We start from the raw sequence: 18,055 nt of genomic DNA, 5'->3' as shown, positions 1-18,055 counted from the left end.
CATTTTTACAACAAAAACAAAACCAAACACAGGAACAAAACAATAATATACATTTATCTTTTTGAAACGCGTGAAAGAGGCTAAATCTGTTGATAGTTTTAGGGCTGATTTAAATCTGACATCTTTTGCCAAAAACAGAGAAGAGCAGCAACATTAGAGAAATAGATGGCTTTTATTGCTTAAACATACAAAAACACCAATTAACAACAGTCAGAAAATTATTAATACAATTAAAAAAAGTCCAAATAGCAGCATAACAAAAAATACAGATAAACAAAATAAACATAACAGGAAAACCAAGAAAGAAAAAAACAAATAACTGCAGAAGAATAAATAATAGAGTAATATAACACAAGAGGCTTCATCATCAAACACAGCTTCAGAAGGCCACGCCGCTTCAGGGCTTTCTCTCAGCGCAAGCATGTGAACAAGATGGGAGGGTTATTCAATAATCTATGAAGTCATTGCCAAAACCAAAACTCCAACATCACAATTCTGACCAAAGGACAAATATGTCACAGTTTTAAACATACTTCAAGCTTGACCAAGCATAGAGATCTTCCCATCAGGTTTGTGAGATTTTGCATAAATAATAAAACAAAATAAAACTCTGTCTGCTTCACAAAAAGTGCTTTCATTACAATCCAAATGAAATCTGTGTCTGAAACTCATTACAGGGTAATAATTGTAAACGGAACTGATAGAAATATATAATAATGTTCTTAAAACCTTATTATTACAGCCGTGATCTGTCAAATTAATAGATGATTAGATCACCTTTAATCAACTGAACCAGCAGGAACAGCTTCCAACAAAGACACATACTACTCTTCAGTACTAATAATATTGTATGTTTCACTAAAATCCTCATAAGCAAGGAAACTTCCATGCCATCCATAATGTGAGAAATAAATGTAGTTTATCTCTTTAACCCTCGGCTGGGTTCAGCTCCGACCGGAAACTAACAATGACATTTATTTTTCTGCCTATCAGATTGTGTTTTATTAACGTCTACACATAACCCTACTCCTTACAGTAATGCAGAAATATTAATTATTGCTGTACAGCGTGACTGCTCGCTGCATTTCCGGTCTGAGCGGTCACCTGACCGCCGCGTGAGACTCGCGCCGTGCGCATGCGCAGCGCCCCGCTGGAGGCAGAAGGAAGATGGCGGCGTCCTGAGTGCTCTGACTGAGTGCTCTGACTCGCTTTCGGTTCGGTTCTGGATCACTGAGCTGCAGCACCGCGAGTAACGGAGACCGGAGAGCCGCTTCTGACAGCACAGATCCCGGTGAAACCCCGCAGACAGCTCCGTGTGTGAGGAGAGGTGAGGCCAGCGCCGCCTGACAGAGACCTAGCCGCAGTTTACCGCGAAATACCTCATAATTACCTCATAACGCTGTCAAACACTTAACTGTGGCGTTTTGACCAGCTATGATCGCAGTGATGATCTGTCTGTCATTATCGTGTTCATTTAATAATACAAGTGAGGGGAATTATTCTGTTATTCTGTGTTTGACTCGATATAAAGTTATAATCTGAGCATTATATCAGTGTTTATTAGTGTTTATTAGTGTTTATTATATCAGTGTTTATTAGTGTTTATTAGTGTTTATTATATCAGTGTTTATTAGTGTTTATTATATCAGTGTTTATTAGTGTTTATTAGTGTTTATTATATCAGTATTTATCAGTGTTTATTATATCAATGTTTATTATATCAGTGTTTATTATATTAGTGCTTATTATATCAGTATTTATTAGTGTTTATTATATCAATGTTTATTATATCAATGTTTATTATATCAGTGTTTATTATATTAGTGCTTATTATATCAGTGTTTATTATATCAGTGCTTATTATATCAGTGTTTATTATATCAGTATTTATTAGTGTTTATTATATCAGTGTTTATTAGTGTTTATTAGTGTTTATTATATCAGTGTTTATTAGTGTTTATTAGTGTTTATTATATCAGTATTTATCAGTGTTTATTATATCAATGTTTATTATATCAGTGTTTATTATATTAGTGCTTATTATATCAGTATTTATTAGTGTTTATTATATCAATGTTTATTATATCAATGTTTATTATATCAGTGTTTATTATATTAGTGCTTATTATATCAGTGTTTATTATATCAGTGCTTATTATATCAGTGTTTATTATATCAGTATTTATTAGTGTTTATTATATTAGTGCTTATTATATCAGTGTTTATTATATCAGTGTTTATTATATCAGTGCTTATTATATCAGTGTTTATTATATCAGTATTTATTAGTGTTTATTATATCAGTGTTTATTATATCAGTGTTTATTATATCAGTGCTTATTATATCAGTGTTTATTATATCAGTATTTATTAGTGTTTATTATATCAGTGCTTATTATATCAGTGCTTATTATATCAGTGTTTATTAGTGTTTATTATATCAGTGCTTATTATATCAGTGTTTATTAGTGTTTATTAGTGTTTATTATATCAGTGTTTATTATATCAGTGTTTATTAGTGTTTATTAGTGTTTATTATATCAGTATTTATCAGTGTTTATTATATCAATGTTTATTATATCAGTGTTTATTATATCAGTGTTTATTATATTAGTGCTTATTATATCAGTGTTTATTATATCAGTGCTTATTATATCAGTGTTTATTATATCAGTATTTATTAGTGTTTATTATATCAGTGTTTATTAGTGTTTATTAGTGTTTATTATATCAGTGTTTATTAGTGTTTATTAGTGTTTATTATATCAGTATTTATCAGTGTTTATTATATCAATGTTTATTATATCAGTGTTTATTATATTAGTGCTTATTATATCAGTATTTATTAGTGTTTATTATATCAATGTTTATTATATCAATGTTTATTATATCAGTGTTTATTATATCAGTGCTTATTATATCAGTGTTTATTATATCAGTGCTTATTATATCAGTGTTTATTATATCAGTATTTATTAGTGTTTATTATATTAGTGCTTATTATATCAGTGTTTATTATATCAGTGTTTATTATATCAGTGCTTATTATATCAGTGTTTATTATATCAGTATTTATTAGTGTTTATTATATCAGTGTTTATTATATCAGTGTTTATTATATCAGTGCTTATTATATCAGTGTTTATTATATCAGTATTTATTAGTGTTTATTATATCAGTGCTTATTATATCAGTGCTTATTATATCAGTGTTTATTAGTGTTTATTAGTGTTTATTATATCAGTGTTTATTAGTGTTTATTAGTGTTTATTATATCAGTGTTTATTAGTGTTTATTAGTGTTTATTATATCAGTATTTATCAGTGTTTATTATATCAATGTTTATTATATCAATGTTTATTATATCAGTGTTTATTATATTAGTGCTTATTATATCAGTGTTTATTATATCAGTGCTTATTATATCAGTGTTTATTATATCAGTATTTATTAGTGTTTATTATATTAGTGCTTATTATATCAGTGTTTATTATATCAGTGTTTATTATATCAGTGCTTATTATATCAGTGTTTATTATATCAGTATTTATTAGTGTTTATTATATCAGTGTTTATTATATCAGTGCTTATTATATCAGTGTTTATTATATCAGTATTTATTAGTGTTTATTATATCAGTGCTTATTATATCAGTGTTTATTAGTGTTTATTAGTGTTTATTATATCAGTGTTTATTAGTGTTTATTAGTGTTTATTATATCAGTATTTATCAGTGTTTATTATATCAATGTTTATTATATCAGTGTTTATTATATTAGTGCTTATTATATCAGTGTTTATTATATCAGTATTTATTATATCAGTGTTTATTATATCAGTGTTTATTATATCAGTGTTTATGAGTGTTTATTATATTAGTGTTTATTAGTGTTTATTATATCAGTGTTTATTAGTGTTTATTAGTGTTTATTATATCAGTGTTTATTAGTGTTTATTAGTGTTTATTATATCAGTGTTTATTAGTGTTTATTAGTGTTTATTATATCAGTATTTATCAGTGTTTATTATATCAATGTTTATTATATCAGTGTTTATTATATTAGTGCTTATTATATCAGTATTTATTAGTGTTTATTATATCAATGTTTATTATATCAATGTTTATTATATCAGTGTTTATTATATTAGTGCTTATTATATCAGTGTTTATTATATCAGTGCTTATTATATCAGTGTTTATTATATCAGTATTTATTAGTGTTTATTATATTAGTGCTTATTATATCAGTGTTTATTATATCAGTGTTTATTATATCAGTGCTTATTATATCAGTGTTTATTATATCAGTATTTATTAGTGTTTATTATATCAGTGTTTATTATATCAGTGTTTATTATATCAGTGCTTATTATATCAGTGTTTATTATATCAGTATTTATTAGTGTTTATTATATCAGTGCTTATTATATCAGTGCTTATTATATCAGTGTTTATTAGTGTTTATTAGTGTTTATTATATCAGTGCTTATTATATCAGTGTTTATTAGTGTTTATTAGTGTTTATTATATCAGTGTTTATTAGTGTTTATTAGTGTTTATTATATCAGTGTTTATTAGTGTTTATTAGTGTTTATTATATCAGTATTTATCAGTGTTTATTATATCAATGTTTATTATATCAGTGTTTATTATATCAGTGTTTATTATATTAGTGCTTATTATATCAGTATTTATTATATCAGTGTTTATTATATCAGTGTTTATTATATCAGTGTTTATGAGTGTTTATTATATTAGTGTTTATTAGTGTTTATTATATCAGTGTTTATTAGTGTTTATTAGTGTTTATTATATCAGTGTTTATTAGTGTTTATTAGTGTTTATTATATCAGTGTTTATTAGTGTTTATTAGTGTTTATTATATCAGTATTTATTAGTGTTTATTATATCAGTGCTTATTATATCAGTGCTTATTATATCAGTGTTTATTAGTGTTTATTAGTGTTTATTATATCAGTGCTTATTATATCAGTGTTTATTAGTGTTTATTAGTGTTTATTATATCAGTGTTTATTAGTGTTTATTATATCAGTGTTTATTAGTGTTTATTAGTGTTTATTATATCAGTATTTATCAGTGTTTATTATATCAATGTTTATTATATCAGTGTTTATTATATCAGTGTTTATTATATTAGTGCTTATTATATCAGTGTTTATTATATCAGTGCTTATTATATCAGTGTTTATTATATCAGTATTTATTAGTGTTTATTATATCAGTGTTTATTAGTGTTTATTAGTGTTTATTATATCAGTGTTTATTAGTGTTTATTAGTGTTTATTATATCAGTATTTATCAGTGTTTATTATATCAATGTTTATTATATCAGTGTTTATTATATTAGTGCTTATTATATCAGTATTTATTAGTGTTTATTATATCAATGTTTATTATATCAATGTTTATTATATCAGTGTTTATTATATTAGTGCTTATTATATCAGTGTTTATTATATCAGTGCTTATTATATCAGTGTTTATTATATCAGTATTTATTAGTGTTTATTATATTAGTGCTTATTATATCAGTGTTTATTATATCAGTGTTTATTATATCAGTGCTTATTATATCAGTGTTTATTATATCAGTATTTATTAGTGTTTATTATATCAGTGTTTATTATATCAGTGTTTATTATATCAGTGCTTATTATATCAGTGTTTATTATATCAGTATTTATTAGTGTTTATTATATCAGTGCTTATTATATCAGTGCTTATTATATCAGTGTTTATTAGTGTTTATTAGTGTTTATTATATCAGTGCTTATTATATCAGTGTTTATTAGTGTTTATTAGTGTTTATTATATCAGTGTTTATTAGTGTTTATTAGTGTTTATTATATCAGTGTTTATTAGTGTTTATTAGTGTTTATTATATCAGTATTTATCAGTGTTTATTATATCAATGTTTATTATATCAATGTTTATTATATCAGTGTTTATTATATTAGTGCTTATTATATCAGTGTTTATTATATCAGTGCTTATTATATCAGTGTTTATTATATCAGTATTTATTAGTGTTTATTATATTAGTGCTTATTATATCAGTGTTTATTATATCAGTGTTTATTATATCAGTGCTTATTATATCAGTGTTTATTATATCAGTATTTATTAGTGTTTATTATATCAGTGTTTATTATATCAGTGCTTATTATATCAGTGTTTATTATATCAGTATTTATTAGTGTTTATTATATCAGTGCTTATTATATCAGTGCTTATTATATCAGTGTTTATTAGTGTTTATTAGTGTTTATTATATCAGTGTTTATTAGTGTTTATTAGTGTTTATTATATCAGTATTTATCAGTGTTTATTATATCAATGTTTATTATATCAGTGTTTATTATATTAGTGCTTATTATATCAGTGTTTATTATATCAGTATTTATTATATCAGTGTTTATTATATCAGTGTTTATTATATCAGTGTTTATGAGTGTTTATTATATTAGTGTTTATTAGTGTTTATTATATCAGTATTTATTATATCAGTGTTTATTATATCAGTGTTTATTATATCAGTGTTTATTATATCAGTGTTTATTATATCAGTATTTATTATATCAGTGTTTATTATATCAGTGTTTATTATATCAGTGTTTATTATATCAGTGTTTATTATATCAGTATTTATTATATCAGTATTTATTATATCAGTGTTTATTATATCAGTGTTTATTATATCAGTATTTATTATATCAGTGTTTATTATATCAGTGTTTATTATATCAGTGTTTATTATATTAGTGCTTATTATATCAGTATTTATTAGTGTTTATTATATCAATGTTTATTATATCAGTGTTTATTATATCAGTGCTTATTAGTGTTTATTATATCAGTGTTTATTATATCAGTGTTTATTAGTGTTTATTATATCAGTGTTTATTATATTAGTGTTTATTAGTGTTTATTATATCAGTGTTTATTATATCAGTGTTTATTGGTATTTATTATATCAGTGTTTATTATATCAGTGTTTATTAGTATTTATTATATCAGTGTTTATTATATCAGTGTTTATCAGTGTTTATGAGTGTTTATTATATTAGTGCTTATTATATCAGTGTTTATTAGTATTTATTATATCAGTGTTTATTATATCAGTGTTTATTATATCAGTGTTTATTATATCAGTGTTTATCAGTGTTTATGAGTGTTTATTATATTAGTGCTTATTATATCAGTGTTTATTAGTATTTATTATATCAGTGTTTATTATATCAGTGTTTATTATATCAGTGTTTATCAGTGTTTATGAGTGTTTATTATATTAGTGCTTATTATATCAGTGTTTATTAGTATTTATTATATCAGTGTTTATTATATCAGTGTTTATTATATCAGTGTTTATCAGTGTTTATGAGTGTTTATTATATTAGTGCTTATTATATCAGTGTTTATTAGTATTTATTATATCAGTGTTTATTATATTAGTGTTTATGAGTGTTTATTATATCAGTGTTTATTATATCAGTGTTTATTAGTATTTATTATATCAGTGTTTATTATATCAGTGTTTATCAGTGTTTATGAGTGTTTATTATATTAGTGCTTATTATATCAGTGTTTATTAGTGTTTATGAGTGTTTATTATATCAGTGTTTATTATATCAGTGTTTATTAGTGTTTATGAGTGTTTATTATATTAGTGCTTATTATATCAGTGTTTATTAGTGTTTATGAGTGTTTATTATATTAGTGCTTATTATATCAGTGTTTATTAGTGTTTATTATACTCATCATCTCATATCTGGTCAAAATCTGACAGTAATTATGAAATATCCTCGATGTTTGTACTGTATAATAATATCATCTTACAGGAGATGCACTTCCTTGCTCTTGTTTGATCTCTAGATCTATACAGTCTATATAAATACTGCATTCTAAATACTTGATAAAATCATAAATGGATGATATATAATTAAAAAGTATATTAAGTTTATAATGTTGTTAAATCTGATATACAAGCTGTTAGAGTTTGTCTCGTCTGTGCAGATGTGTGTGCGAGATGTATGTGCGGACGTGTGTGAGACGTGTGTGCAGACGTGTGTGTGCAGATGTGTGTGAGGTGTGTGAGATGTGTGTGTGCAGCCGTGTGTGTGAGGTGTGTGTGTGCAGACGTGTGTGTGAAGTGTGTGTGTGCAGAGGTGTGTGTGTTGAGATGTGTGTGCAGACGAGTGTGTGAGGTGTGTGTGTGCAGACGTGTGTGTGAAGTGTGTGTGTGCAGAGGTGTGTGTGTTGAGATGTGTGTGCAGACGTGTGTGTGCAGACGAGTGTGTGAGGTGTGTGTGTAGATGTGTGTGTGTGTGCAGATGTGTGTGTGTGCGGACGTTTGTGTGCAGATGTGTGTGAGATGTGTGTGTGCAGCCGTGTGTGTGAGGTGTGTGTGTGCAGACGTGTGTGTGAAGTGTGTGTGTGCAGAGGTGTGTGTGTTGAGATGTGTGTGCAGACGAGTGTGTGAGGTGTGTGTGTGTGCAGACGTGTGTGTGAAGTGTGTGTGTGCAGAGGTGTGTGTGTTGAGATGTGTGTGCAGACGTGTGTGTGCAGACGAGTGTGTGAGGTGTGTGTGTAGATGTGTGTGTGTGTGCAGATGTGTGTGTGTGCGGACGTTTGTGTGCAGATGTGTGTGTGTGTGTGTGTGTGCAGACGTGTGTGTGAAGACGTGTGTGTGCGGACGTTTGTGTGCAGATGTGTGTGTGTGCAGACGTGTGTGTGCAGACGTGTGTGTGCAGACGTGTGTGTGCAGACGTGTGTGTGCAGACATATGTGTGCAGACGTGTGTGTGTGCAGACGTGTGTGTGAAGTGTGTGTGTGCAGATGTGTGTGTGTGCGGACGTTTGTGTGCAGATGTGTGTGTGTGTGTGTGCAGACGTGTGTGTGCAGACGTGTGTGTGCAGACGTGTGTGTGCGGACGTTTGTGTGCAGACGTGTGTGTGTGCAGACGTGTGTGTGTGCAGACGTGTGTGTGCAGACATATGTGTGCAGACGTGTGTGTGTGCAGACGTGTGTGTGAAGTGTGTGTGTGCAGAGGTGTGTGTGCAGAGGTGTGTGTGCTGAGATGTGTGTGCTGAGATGTGTGTGCAGACGAGTGTGTGAGGTGTGTGTGTGCAGACGTGTGTGTGAAGTTTGTGTGTGCAGAGGTGTGTGTGTTGAGATGTGTGTGTAGATGTGTGTGTGTGCGGATGTGTGTGTGTGCGGACGTTTGTGTGTGAATACGTGTGTGTGCGGACGTTTGTGTGCAGACGTGTGTGTGTGCGGACGTGTGTGTGTGCGGACGTGTGTGTGTGCGGACGTGTGTGTGTGCGGACGTTTGTGTGCAGATGTGTGTGTGTGCAGACGTGTGTGTGTGCGGACGTTTGTGTGCAGATGTGTGTGTGTGCAGATGTGTGTGTGTGAGAGACAGCAGATGAATGTGGTTCTGGAGCTCATGCACTGATAAAGAGAGAGAGTTAGTCCACACAGCTGATTAATGCTGAGTCATTACTTACAGTAACATGATTCAGCGCAGGACAGTTTTCAGGGCACACAGTATTACTCCAGTTTGCTTTGTTTTATTGTTATTTTTGTTCTGATTTGTCATCAGTTTGTTGTAATCTGGTGTGTGTGAGGAAGTGAGGCACTGGGCACATGACCCGGTCATGTGACTGTCATCCTCTGGACACTAAAGCACCGTCGCATTCAAACATGCGGTTTCCTGACGAACCAGTTGAGAAGCTCCACAACTCATTTATGCTGTTTTGTTTTATTCTTTAAATTTTGCTACATAACAGACATCAAATGATCTAGTATTTTATTTATTTATTTATTTTACTTTGTGCTTTAGATTGAGATTGAGTTCTATTCTTTTTCCTTGATTAACACAAAAAAAATCCTTAATAAATTAATATGGAATTTCCTTCAAACATTTTATGACACTTTCAGACATTTATTATTATTATTTAAACTTTTTTCTTATGGTTTTATTTATTTTTGGGTTGCATTAGTTGCATTAAAGATGGTTCTTTATTTCAGTATAGATCTGAGATGAGTTAAGAGTGTGTGTGTGTGTGTGTGAGTGTCTGAGTGTCTTGAGTGTGTGTGTGTGTGTGTTTGTCTGAGAGAGAGAGAGAGAGTGAGTGTGTGTGTGTGTGTGTGTGTGTGAGAGTGTCTGTCTGAGTGTCTTGAGTGTGTGTGAGTGTCTTGAGTGTGTGTGTGTGTGTGTGTGTGAGTGTCTGAGTGTCTTGAGTGTGTGTGTGTGTGTGTGTTTGTGTGAGAGAGAGTGAGTGTGTGTGTGTGTGTGTGAGTGAGTGAGTGAGTGTCTTGTGTGTGTGTGTGTGTGTGTGTGTGTGTGTGTGTGTGTGTGTGTGTTTGTGTGAGAGAGAGTGTGTGTGAGTGTGTGTGTGAGTGAGTGTCTTGAGTGTGTGTGTCTGTGTGTGTGAGACGTGTGTGTGAGACGTGTGTGTGTGTGTGTGTGCAGACGTGTGTGAGATGTGTGTGTGCAGACGTATGTGAGATGTGTGTGTGTGCAGACGTGTGTGTGAGAGGTGTGTGTGTGCGGACGTGTGTGAGGTGTGTGTGTGCAGATGTGTGTGAGGTGTGTGTGTGCAGACGTGTGTGTGAGAGGTGTGTGTGTGCGGACGTGTGTGAGGTGTGTGCAGACGTGTGTGAGGTGTGTGTGTGCAGACGTGTGTGCGGACGTGTGTGAGGTGTGTGTGTGTGGACGTGTGTGAGGTGTGTGTGTGCAGACGTGTGTGTGTGTGTGTGTGGACGTGTGTGAGATGTGTGTGTGAGATGTCTGTTTACAGCAGCTATAGGTTCATCAGAAGCTTTATTGCAGCATTAGACTGGAGCTTTGCATTCATAAAATCTTTCAAAAACACTTTACAGGGCAAAGATGAGTTTCATCAATGCCTCCACCGTGCAGGACTCAAACTGAGATCACAGAGAGCTGCAGGACGGTGTTGTGATAAACTGCTGTATTGATCCTCACTAAGAGCTGTTGATGCTGATCACATGACCTCGTCCTGGAAGCACCGATCTTCTGCTATTAATACATCGCAGCCCAATACTGTGCTTCTACTAGACTAATAGCTTTGGACAAAAGCGTCTGCTAAATGACAAAAGTAAAAAAGTAAAGAGTGTAAAGACCATCGACTCTACCGTGCGACTCCACCGGGCAGGGACACCGGCAAGGGATAGTAGTAGCTTTTTATTTAATTTTTTCATTGATATGTTTATTATTGAAATGTTGTTGTTATATGCATGTGTTAATTTTATTTAATTTCTTTATTTTCTTAAATATGTGGGTAGATAGTATTTATAGAGTTGTAACTTTTTAGTTTTAGTTACTTTTTCTTATTTGTAAGTCGCTTTGGACAAAAGCGTCTGCTAAATGACAAAAGTAAAAGTAAGTAAAGTAATAGAGTCCATGATTACACATTCAGGAGGAGCATGTTGGACATTAGACGGTTAAATCTGTTGATTGAGTCTGAGTTTGGCTTTGGTCGTTTCATAGACTGAGATGACTGCATCCTCATCTTCCAGGGCTTCCTTTAATTGATTTATCATTTACTTTCTCAATGAATTAGTGAGACTGTCCATGGATGATTACTTTTTGATTGTTTATCGCATTTATAATCAAAGCCTTACAGAATTTTTATTTTATTTATGTCAAAAGGATTGCCTGTGAAAGCCCTATTTATTTGTCCTTATTGTTGATTGATCGATTCATTTTAAAAACACAAAGGCTTCTACTTTAACTACTTTTACTAACCCAGTTAATGTTTAATTTTTTTAACACTTTTAGCACTTCAGTCATTTTATGAAGTGCACTCAGTCCTCTAGTTCAGGGATTGTATATATTTCACTCTATGGGCTGATGAAGTGTTTGGTTTTATTATAATTTGAAGATATTGCAAGCATATAGACATGGGGATGTTTTCAAAGAAGGAAAAGCAGTTGTTAAAACAGCTCACATTCTCATCATATATTATACTTCTCCAATCAGTTTTATTAAAATGCATATTCCAGCCTTAGCTCAGTGTTTACCAGTGTGCAGTGTAAAGTCTCCAAACCTGGCTAGCCAGTATAACAGTATTAAACACGTAGCAGGATTACATAACCCAAGGTGTAAATATGACCCAGGGTTAAGAGCGTCAGAAAGTGTCGGGAGCCGATGCTGTGATGAGTGATTATCTCTCAGTGTCTCTGAGCCGCTGGAATGGAGGAGACCGGGAGGAAGGAAGGAAGGATGGAGTCAGGGTTTCTGCTGACAGAGACATTCATGTTCTTTGTATTATATTTCATTCTGAGTGAATCAATTCATAGGCTGCTTTTCTGGTTGGCACAAAGTAATTTCTATTATCTAAACTCATAAGGTCATTGATTTTTGCATCTGTGAGTATTACCCATAATGCTTCACTCCCATGGCTCCGATCTCTGAGTCTCTAGCCTGGCTCAAAAACAAAGACGCGGTGGGTGATGTGTGTAATCAGTGTCCCGTGGCCATTGTGCTTGTTGATGTTTTAGGAAGCGCTGGGAGTTTGTGGTGTGGCAGGATCATCCAGGGTTCGACAGTAAATAAACCTGCTGCTGTCTGTGTCATTAATGCTAATCAAACAACATCAGAAAAAGAGAAAATCTTATTGTATGACTGACTGTTTACTTGTCTTCAATAAATCCATTGAATCAGTGTCTCAGCAATGGATGCTCTGCAGTGAATGGGTGCCGTCAGAATGAGAGTCCAAACAGCTGATAAAAACACCACAATAATCCACACCACTCCAGTCTGCACACACACACCTCACACCACTTAACATCTGGAGAAGACAAAAGATGAAACACATCCATCAAGACTTTTGTAACTTCAAACCATTGCTTCCAGCTCAAATACAAAGAGTCCAAAGCCGTAATATTGCTTGAACAGCTGTTTGGACTCTCATTCTGACGGCACCCATTCACTGCAGAGCGTCCGTTGCTGAGACACTGATGCATTGCTAAATCTCTCCAAATCTGAATTAATGGAAGTCTTCTGGTTTAGAATGACATGAGGATGCCATAATTTTCATTTTTGGGTGAATTATCCCCATAACATTTAAAATGACTCACTTTAATGTGATTTGTGAGCGCTTTGAGTAAAGTGTATAATCTGACAGTCATGTTGTCACACTATAGGAAACTGATCAATGTATTCCCATGTTTCCCTGTGACGGCTTATGATCATATACCATGCTGTTGTTTGAGTTCCAGACTGTGACCCTCTTCTCTTTTCACAGGCCCTGCCTGAAGATGAACGTCCTCAAAGACAACAAAGACTTGGCCTGTTTCTACACAACCAAACACTCCTGGAGGGGGAAGTAAGTGCCTCATTCCTCTCGTTACTATGAGACGCTTCATTCAGAGCGACCCGCTTATTGGGTTTCATGACCTTTATGTTTCAGAGCTCAGGCTTCAGTGAGATTTACCACTGTGAAGATCATTCATTGACTGACACCTTTTTCTTGTCTTGCATTTTGCTTCTGTTTGCTGCTTTTAAATCCTATCAGTGAGCTTGCACCAGGTGTTAAGGTGCGCATTCTCTTTCACTGTAATATTTTGCCTCTCGTCTCCTTTTTGTTTCTAGAGAATTCTAATTTAAAACTGTGAACCATTCCTTTAAAGGTTGTATTTCCAGACATGGTTTTCCTAATGAAATAGGATTGGGAATTGAGAATCCGTCATCGTATCTCTGTCAGTGTTGAAGCAGGTGCTTCTGCACATTAAAACAGAAGCAGATTAGACAGAACAAACAGACCACCACCGTTTCTTCTCTTCAGTTCACCTCACTCATTTTCTACAGGGTTCAGGTCAGAGGACTGGAATGGCCAGCAAAAGCTTGGTTTTGTGCTCAGTGACCCATTTTTGTGTTGTTTTTGAGGTTTGTGTTTGGATTATTGTCCGGTTGGAAATTCCAAACATGGCTCATTATAAGATTTCTAACAGAGTCAGTCACTTATTGATTTTTTTATCTGATGGTATTTGATAGAATCCACGATGCCATGTGTCTAAACAAGATGTCCAGGACCTCCAGCAGAAATATAGGCCCACAACATCAAATATACAGCAGTATATTTTAGAGATGCACCGATACTGAATTTCTTTGCCTATACCGATAGCAATTATTCAGAATGATATTGGTCGATAACGATAGCTATGAGCAAGTTAAAATTTGACATGGTCGCATTTGTGCCAGTGAATGGTTTGTGCTGCTCCAAAATATCTGCTCTGCTCCATGCATAAAGCGTGCACAGTGCAGCAGGCCCGGGTATACTTCACCCTCCGCGTTCTGTTCCTTCTCGCGCACAGCAGCGTCCGCACAGCTTTCAAGTATATTCAACCGTGGATGAGGGCAGACAGACGAGCTCAACTCGCGTATGCGCTGTTGTACGCGAGCCCTCCTGATGATGAAAATGATGTAATGCAGACGGTGCGCGGACACAGATGGCCGAAGTATACTTTGGTCTTAAGATTTCTGATCACGTGACGAGTGAGAGAGGCGCTTTCAATGCAAGCTCTTTAGCTGCAGAGCCTGGTTAATACTTGCCGCGTCAGCACGAGCTGCAAACATTATGTGAATACTGAGGAAACGATGGCGGATGGGACAGATGATTTGGTTTTCAAGCTGAAGTAAAATAAAAGACTGCTTCTTAAACCAGAGAAGGTGAACATGTTGGTTTTGTCTTTGCTGTTTATCTCACGTTAAGCTATGGCGGCTTTCTTTAAAGCGATTACATTAGACAGTCATGATACATTTTGGTAAGCATACTGTATCTTTCAACATCTTATGATGTACATTCATGTGTATTTTGCGCTATAACTTATTAAACTGGAAGAGACTTGAACTTGAACAGAGGTACAATAGAGATCTCTCACGTCACATTTAAAAGCATCAAAACGGCATTCATTGTTTGTATTTTGTGATAGAATGTACAGGATTTGAAATCTGAGAGTTTGTTTCTGATCAGAAGTAAGAAAGCACAGAGCTCTTTGTGATTACTGGATGTGAGGCGTGCTACAAATGTTTAGTGTATAGAGAAAAACTGCGGATCTGGCAATGCTGGCTTGAACTCTGGGTGATTCATCTGGTCAAATAGAGCCTGCTTTAATATCGCTTTTTTTAACTGTTAATGCCTTATTGTCACGTTCATTTTGACAGCCCTAAATTCAACAGAGATTTTCTTCACTCACAGTAGGAGTTGCAGTCTGACACCTTTTTCTGCTGCCTTTGATTGACAGGATATAATCGGCCCTGATCATCGGCTGATTTTGAACAATTGGCCGATGGGCGATAGTGAAATAAATTGCTTTTATCGGCCGATACCGATTGTTGGCCGATACATTGGAGCATCTCTAGTATATTTCATTGTACACATGGGGTACTTTTTATCCCTGTGTTCACCAAACCCATCTTGAGTGTTTGCTGCTAAAAAGCTCATTTTTGAGTTTCATCTGACCATAGAAGCCAGTCCCATTTGAAGTGCCAGTCGTGTCTGATAACTGAATATGCTGGAGATTGTTTTTGGATGAGTGAGGAGAACTTTTCTTGAAACCCTCCCAAACAACATGTGCTGATGTAGAGGCTTTTTGACAATTTTTTTTAAAAGGTTTTCTGACGCCGAGACTCAACTATTTTCTACAATTGTCCAGCTGTGTTCCTTGGAGAGTCTTTAGACACTCAAACTCTCCTCCTCACCGTGCATCAGGACAATATAGACACACGTCCTCTTCCAGGCAGTTTCCTAACATTTTATGTTGATTGGAAATTGTTAATTATTGCCCTGATGGTGGAAATGGGGATTTTCACTGCTCTAGCTCTTTTCTTAAAGCCACTTCACTAATTTGTGAAGCTCAATTATCTTTTGCTGCACATCAGAAATATATTCTTTGGTTTTTCTCATTGTGATGATGATTAAGGGAATTTGGGCTTTGTTTTCCCTCCTATTTATATTTCTGTGAAACAGGAAGCCATGGCTGGATAATTTCATGTTCATAATCACCCTGGAGTGCTCAAAATTGTGAATATGAATGAGAATATACTTCAGAGATATTTTACTCATAAGAATTTCTAGGGGTGTCAATAATTGTGTCCAACGTGTATTTGAGAAAAAAATTTCCAATCATTTTCAGTTGTTTTAGTTCAATGAAACGTTAGATTTTTGTGATTTTTTTTATTTTTTATTTATTAATAATAATAATAAAAAAAGATCAAAAGGATTAATAATGCAAGTTTATTTTCAGAGCCTTCTTTGATCATATTTAACAAGGATGCCAATAATTCTGACGGTTTGACGCATGCATGATGTGTGGAGCTCGAGCTGAATGAGGATCCACAGGTTTTCTGGATCTGAGTGATAACTACAGATAACAGCATCTACAATCTCAGGCAGGAAGAACATGTGGATATATATCATTTTACCTTAGTTTCATTCAGACTTCTCCGTGTCTGTGTTTGTGAGAGAACTGGTTTGCATTTTTTCTTAATCATGTGACAGCAGCCACTAAGAGTTTATTAGATTTGCTAAAAAGCTTCTCAATGATTCACACACACACACACACACACACACACAGAGAGGAAGTCTCCTATTATTGACTCAATGTGGACGCACAGAAAGCTTCATGTCCGACAGACGTGGAGTAAATTATGCAACAACTTCCAGAAACTCTAAAATGGTGGGCTGTTAGTGTGAAGAGAGTTCAGCCAGAAATAATAATTCTGTCATTTACTCACCCTCATTAGAAACATGTGTGACTTTGTTTATTCAACAAAAGAAGATATTTCAAGTAAATGTTTCAGAAGTATTTTGGACCCCACTGATTTTTCTCTGTGTGGACAGCAGTGCACCAGCCCTGGTTCATCATGTTGATCAGGTTTGTCAGAATATGTGAAGAGCTGGCTGGTTTGGGGGAGATGTTTAGCTCTCAGGTTCCTAATAAAAGGAAAGTGACACGTGTGTGTCGTGTAGCTGGTGAAATGAAAGCAAAACGAGCCCGTCTTCCCATGCAGAGCAAGTTATACTGAGCTGAGCTGCTCTCTGTGGTCATTATCCTGCTCTGTAGGGTCACTCACACTCGAGAGCAGTGTGTGTGCTGGATTACTCTTTAGCAGCACACGAGACAGTAAACGGAAAGAGTTATGGGTGTGATTTTGCTATACAACACTAGACTTGCAAGAGATTCCTCCAGCTGTGTGTTTCTCTCTATCACCTCACGCCAGGACTGATTCTGATCTCATTCATCTGCTTTCACCTCATCTGAGCTGATGATGATGATGATGATGATGAAGCTTTTAGACCATCTCAGTTAACAGAGAACGGCTCAGTTTCACATTTCATGCCTGTCTTTAGTCAGATTGCACTGTTTGCAGACTCAACATTGGAACTTCTTGACCTCAGTGTTGAGTTCCTGATTTAATTTCTCGTTTTAATCCAATGTCTTCAAATACGTTGGCTGCACAGCATAATATGCATTATACACTGTATACTGCCTAGCAGTGTTGGGGAAAGATACTTTTAAAAGTAATCCGTTACAATATTGCGTTACTCCCTAAAAAAGTAACTAATTACGTTACTTAGCTACTTTTTATGGAAAGTAATGCGTTACGTTACTTTTGCGTTACTTTTTAAATATGAGCAGGGCTTGATTGTTTTTAATACAAGAAGTTCTAATCATAGCAAATGTAAAAGCCCTTTCACACCAAAAAGTGTAATGAATAAACCTCGGGCTGATGAAAGAGTAAATTCACGTCTGTACAGTATAACGCAGGAGAAGAAGGTTCAACATTCTTCAGCAATAAAAAAAATAATGAAGCACTATTGCAGGTTTATCTAAAGTCATTTTTGCTTATTAGTATGATTGAACTGGATCATCAAAGGTCAGAAGCAAAGACATTGGTTAATAATAATGGGATTAGATACATTTGTGTTATTTAACACATTTAATTATTGCAGGTTTGCGTCATATTCTGAGTTTGCGTTTTACTGTTTTAATTTTTATGAATTT

The 18,055-nt window shown here is 33.7% G+C and overlaps 1 protein-coding gene across 2 annotated transcripts in view; it reads left to right on the top strand.

Annotated features, from left to right (window-relative positions):
- The first annotated feature begins 1,144 nt into the window (after positions 1-1,144).
- Positions 1,145-18,055, top strand: part of LOC306863474 (dnaJ homolog subfamily C member 13-like) — a 68,339-nt gene continuing 51,428 nt past the window's right edge. For both annotated transcript variants that reach the window (XM_079406816.1, XM_079406815.1), the window contains exons 1-2: positions 1,145-1,327; positions 13,294-13,374. In XM_079406816.1, the coding sequence (XP_079262942.1) occupies positions 13,307-13,374 (68 nt within the window). In that variant the 5' untranslated portion in view covers positions 1,145-1,327; positions 13,294-13,306. The remainder of the gene's footprint in view (positions 1,328-13,293; positions 13,375-18,055) is intronic.

This window comes from Barbus barbus (genome assembly GCF_936440315.1).
Source record: "Barbus barbus genome assembly, chromosome: 44".
Taxonomy (NCBI): Eukaryota; Metazoa; Chordata; class Actinopteri; order Cypriniformes; family Cyprinidae; genus Barbus; species Barbus barbus.
The sequence above is the reverse complement of the archived record's forward strand: the minus strand, read 5'-3'. Positions and strand labels throughout refer to the sequence as shown.